The sequence below is a fragment of the Syzygium oleosum genome, unplaced genomic scaffold (genome assembly GCF_021117445.2).
Source record: "Syzygium oleosum isolate NSW1041296 unplaced genomic scaffold, Sole_v2.1 Sole_v2.05, whole genome shotgun sequence".
Classification (NCBI taxonomy): domain Eukaryota; kingdom Viridiplantae; phylum Streptophyta; class Magnoliopsida; order Myrtales; family Myrtaceae; genus Syzygium; species Syzygium oleosum.
Window position 1 is genome coordinate 4003495 of NW_026607489.1, and position 4560 is coordinate 4008054.

At 44.1% G+C, this 4560-nt stretch overlaps 1 protein-coding gene across 2 annotated transcripts; it reads right to left on the reverse strand.

The window, feature by feature from the left end:
* Positions 1 to 247: 247 nt before the first annotated feature.
* LOC115685674 (probable carbohydrate esterase At4g34215) lies at positions 248 to 2687 on the reverse strand. Of its 2 annotated transcripts, XM_030610764.2 has the most exons (3): positions 1905 to 2687; positions 386 to 614; positions 248 to 276 (listed from the first exon to the last, which is right to left on the reverse strand). In XM_030610764.2, exons 1-3 carry the CDS (start codon positions 2559 to 2561, stop codon positions 269 to 271), a joined length of 894 nt encoding a protein of 297 aa, XP_030466624.1. In that variant the 5' UTR covers positions 2562 to 2687; the 3' UTR covers positions 248 to 268. The 2 variants fall into 2 exon arrangements, with proteins under 2 accessions (XP_030466624.1, XP_030466623.1); XM_030610763.2 differs by having other exon boundaries at positions 248 to 614.
* Between the last annotated feature and the right edge of the window lie 1873 nt (positions 2688 to 4560).

A 4560-nucleotide genomic window follows, 5' to 3' on the forward strand; every position in this document is an offset into this window, starting at 1 on the left:
ATTCATAAATTTAAGCAAAACAACATCGTTTTTAGTAAAGTTGTCCATCTGGCCATGGCATTGATTGTACCGTCATATCACCATTTTCAGTCTAAGATTGACCGGAAGAATTATATTAAAATTTCATGCAAAAATTTAGGACTACAATAGAAAAATTTTCTCATTTTTCATGACTATCCCCCTCCAATCTTCTATCAAACAACAGTCGCATCCCATGTTTCTCTTCACCCTTTGGCAATTTCCGGTCGAGTCCAAAACAAATGAATCGTCAATTACCTTCCAATCCAAAAACAGAAACCGTAAATCATTAATCATCTGTTAATGAAAACTGCCTCGACAAATCTCCACGTAAAAAAGGGCAGAACGTGGAAAACAAGATTCGAACCCCTCGTGGAAGCTTTGCTCGCGAGCGGCGCGGGGCCAGGCACGGACTGAAGGAAAGCGTCGGCCAGCATCTGGCCGAGCCGGACCTGGGCCGGGGTAGTTAGGTGGACGTGATCACGCCCGAGAGGCAGTCCCTTGGCGTCGACAGTTCGCACGTTCGGAAGGTCGAGCCCGAGCTGGGCCTCTCTCACCGTCTCGGTGAATGGTCCTAGTCCCGACGCGATAGCCACCTGCTACCAAACACAGAACAAGCGTTCAATTAAGCAAAAGGGGAACTCCGGTTATGCGAATTAGAAAACGCATGAAAACATACAATTTTTTTTTTCGAGGATTTAGTGTGAATATCACCATTTCTTGATGTCCGATTTATTAATCTAATTAAATATGCGGTCGACTGTTGATCATCTTAACTCATTAAATAATTTATGGGCAAAATTCTTTCAATGTTCCCACATGAGCTGGGAAAATTGGCCAAAAAGTCTTAAACCTATTACACTTTTGTCAATTCAGTTCTAAATCTTTCAATTTTTCCAATTCAGTCCTAAACATTTTCACGTTTTGCCAATTGAGTCTATCTGATCAATTTTTGACTGGAAATTTTTGACGTGGATGTCCTACGTGGCACAGCAATTTTCCAATGTTGCCACATATGTCCACGTGGCACAGCTGACACTAATGTGGATAATTTCAGATGAAATTTTAACAATTTTTATGGTTTTTTCTTCCATTTTCTTTGTTATTTTTTTTTTTCGATTTTGGAGAAAACACCGGCCACAGGCAAGCCCCCGTGACTCTTATCGGCTCTAGGTGAGGGCGTCGTGGCCCTCGCCGGCCAAAGCTAGGGCGCACGAGCCCTTGCCTAGATTCGGTGAGGGTCGCAACGCCCTTGCCGGCCATCCCTCCAAACAACAAAAAAATGGGTAAGGAAAAGGGGAAAAAAGAAAAAAATCATAAAAAATTTAAAAAATTATTAAAATATTATTAAAAATGTCCACATTAGTGCCGGTTGTGCCACGTAGGTTGATCGGCATATTCGTCAATAACTTCTTATCAAAGTTGGCCGGATGGATTCAATTGATAAATTATCAAACGGTTTATGACTAAATTTACAAAATCGAAAAGTTTATGATTGAATTCGCAAAATGTAATAAATTTATAAATTTTTTGGATAATTTTCCTCACGAGCCGCCAATAGCTAGCTATTCAAGAGATAATCCTACTAGACCAAAAAAAAGAAGAAGATAATCCTAAGATCTTGACGTTGCTGTTTCTTTCTTATTATTTATTTCTATTCAAAAAGCTGCAGGACAGAAACACATCACATGGACTCCCACGGACCCTTTTGGCAAGCTGTTACTATAAAAAATGCATATCTGACTAATTCTTTGTCTGGTCTCGAATAAAAATAGACTCAGCACCTACCACATCGAGACGATCGCCATTTGTTTAATTAATTTTTATCATAATCTGTTTGACTAATCTAAAGTGAAAAATGAAGCATGGAGGAGAAATTCAATCACCTGAAAAATCGGTAGCTCCGGCGACTGCAGATCAGCTCTCACGTCCGAGAAGAACTTCTCCAACCTCCCTTTGTACAGCGCGGCGTCGCTTTCCGCCATCGCGTCGCTCTCTCCTTGGTACCACAGGAGCGCTCTGATCGTCCTCCCGCCGCCGCCGCCGCCCGTCCCCGCCCGCGCCCGCCTCATCAGCCGGTCGTACAGAACCGTCCCTCTCTCCCACTCGCTTATCTTCGTCCCGCCGTCCGCGCACGGCACCAGCCCCACCGAGCCCAGGCTCCGGTCCCGGCCCAGAACGGCGTTGGCGAACGCCATGCCGGGGCCGATCCCGTTCGTCTTGTTCAAGTCGATGTCCGCGTGGATCGGCTCGCGTGCCTCGACCCACGTGAGGTTCGCCGCGAGCCGGAGGATCGACGGGTTGGGGCCGCACTCGGGAGGGACGACGCCGTCCCACTTTTCGACCCACCCGGTGGGCGAGATGTTAACCACGCCTCCTCGGCCCGCCATGTTGCTCTGCCCGGCGAGGAGGAAGATGCTTTTGGGACTCGGGCTCGGGCTCGGGTTCGGGCTCGGGCTCGGGCTCGGAGGGAGTGCTTGAGGATGGACAAAGGGGGAGTTGGTGGCGGTGGCGGTGAGGAAGAGCAAGAAGAAGGAAAGCATTGTTGCTGGGTTTGGTACCTTGCGACGGAGCGTCGCGAAAGGGATAGATTCTTGCTTCTCTCTGTCTCACGTAAATTGGCCTTTTTGTATATGACCAACGTAGCATCAACGGTCTTTCTTTAATAATAAACGTTAAACAATGAATAAGCGAAAGCATAATCTCTGACATAAGCAAATGATTTTCACGTTGGTGTTGAATTTTTTATTAGAGCTCGAGTTGGAAAGGCGAGGGGTGAAACTTCGAAGATTGTCAAACTTTTGGGGACAACTGCAATTGAGACCTTTCAACTCCGAAAGGATTTCGAAATCAAGATCCAAACATAAAAAAGGTTGTATTCGAGTTAATTTTATGTTTTAATTCGACCCTCCTAGCACCCAATGGTTAGTTTTAATTCAGAAAACATGCGTAGAGTTATTTCTCGCTCTGACATATACCTATTTCGTTCCTAGAGAAATTATGGTTAGGTCTGTCCGTCCCATCAATAAAAGAAGAAAAAAAATACCATCTGTTGTTCGTCCAATCTGTTTTTAAAACGAAAGTTTTGAAAGTCTAGAAAAAAGTTATGGAAACATTATAAGTGAATCTATATTTGAATACCCATGTTTGTTTCTACAAAAGAGAGCTTCCGAATGCCAAACGCTCAACAATATCGTGTCATTTGAATAACAGTTCTGATCGACAATTTCTGAATTACACGACAGTCCTCGTATTGATAATGAGATGATTACAATTGAGAAAAGAACAAAAACTTCGTTTAGGGTTTAACGCAAAGCGAGACTGAAGTTGGTTTGACGACAAGAAGCCTTCAAGCAAAAGATCAAATTAGAAATGCTGGAAATCAGTACAAAAGTGGCTTTAAGTGTCGAAATAGTGAATCTTATATTTGCATGTTTCCGGTTTGTGGGTTGGGGGTGATCGGTCCAGTCCGGTCTCACCTCGAAACCGGGAACTGGACCGATTCTTAGTTTCCGGAACCGGACTAGACCGGTCGACCGGTCTGGTCCGGTTTCCGAGCGGTCCAATAGAAGCAATCAAGTTCCAAGGAGAGAATCCATCACCAAGAAATCTTTTATCGTCCAATAATGAACTAGTGATGACGTATTGCGCTTATCGAGCATAAACAGAACTCAAGAGAATAGTTCTGTGGGTCCACTGAGTTCTGAATATCTTTGTGAGACATGATGGGGGAGATGATGCAAGCGAACGGAGTTTGATAGCTCTTGTCTCGCCTTGAAAGGCGTTTTGTCTCCACTCCCGTGTATTCATATGTAAGTGCCACCTTCTATCGTCATTTGTCTTTGGTTGGTGTGGGATCTTCAAATCATGTGTCTTATCTCTTTGATTTATATGAAGTCCTGAATGATGAGATCCTAATCAATGTAATTTTGACCAGTTTTGGGTTGCCTACCTTGAATGTTGACCTCAGTCTCTGTAGTCTCTCCCATCTCTGGGGTCACTTCTTTTGTCATTTGTTAACAAGAGCAAGTTGGCTTCGTTTGGCTGGATTTGGAGCATTTAGAGGACTGATCACTCCCAAGTCCAGTCAAAGCGTGAATTGAGGAGACATGTGTGAGACATTTAAAAAAATGAAAAATAAAAAATAATCGGTCTGGGCAGTCCAGTTCCTTCCGATTCTCTCCATTGGAACTGGGCATCGGACCGCCCAAACACCGAGTCCATTTTTAAGAACTGCGAACTGGACCGAGCTAGCTCGTTCTCACGTTTCCGGTCATGAGCTCCATATCCCAAGACTCAAGTGCTGTTGGCATTAGTCGATCAGCACATGCCATTTCTCTTGTGGGTCGAATTCGTACTAGTCCCAACTTGATTGGCATATCTAGAAATTGTCATCACCATCAAGTTGATATCTCATCTTATATATGGGCCAACACTCCTCGCGACATTCAATTGTATGAGCAATGCAACCTAATGTCTTTTGATCTCGAGAAGATAGCAATGGTATTTTTACTTATGAACGGTACTATGGTTAGTCAACAC

Bases quoted from the DNA above. Each gene is read 5' to 3' on its own strand.
- LOC115685674 (XM_030610763.2), bottom strand. From the start codon at position 2,561: ATGCTTTCCTTCTTCTTGCTCTTCCTCACCGCCACCGCCACCAACTCC. The intron at 615-1,904 runs GTGATTGAATTT...GTTTGGTAGCAG, and splicing joins CGGAGCTACCGATTTTTCAG to GTGGCTATCGCGTCGGGACT.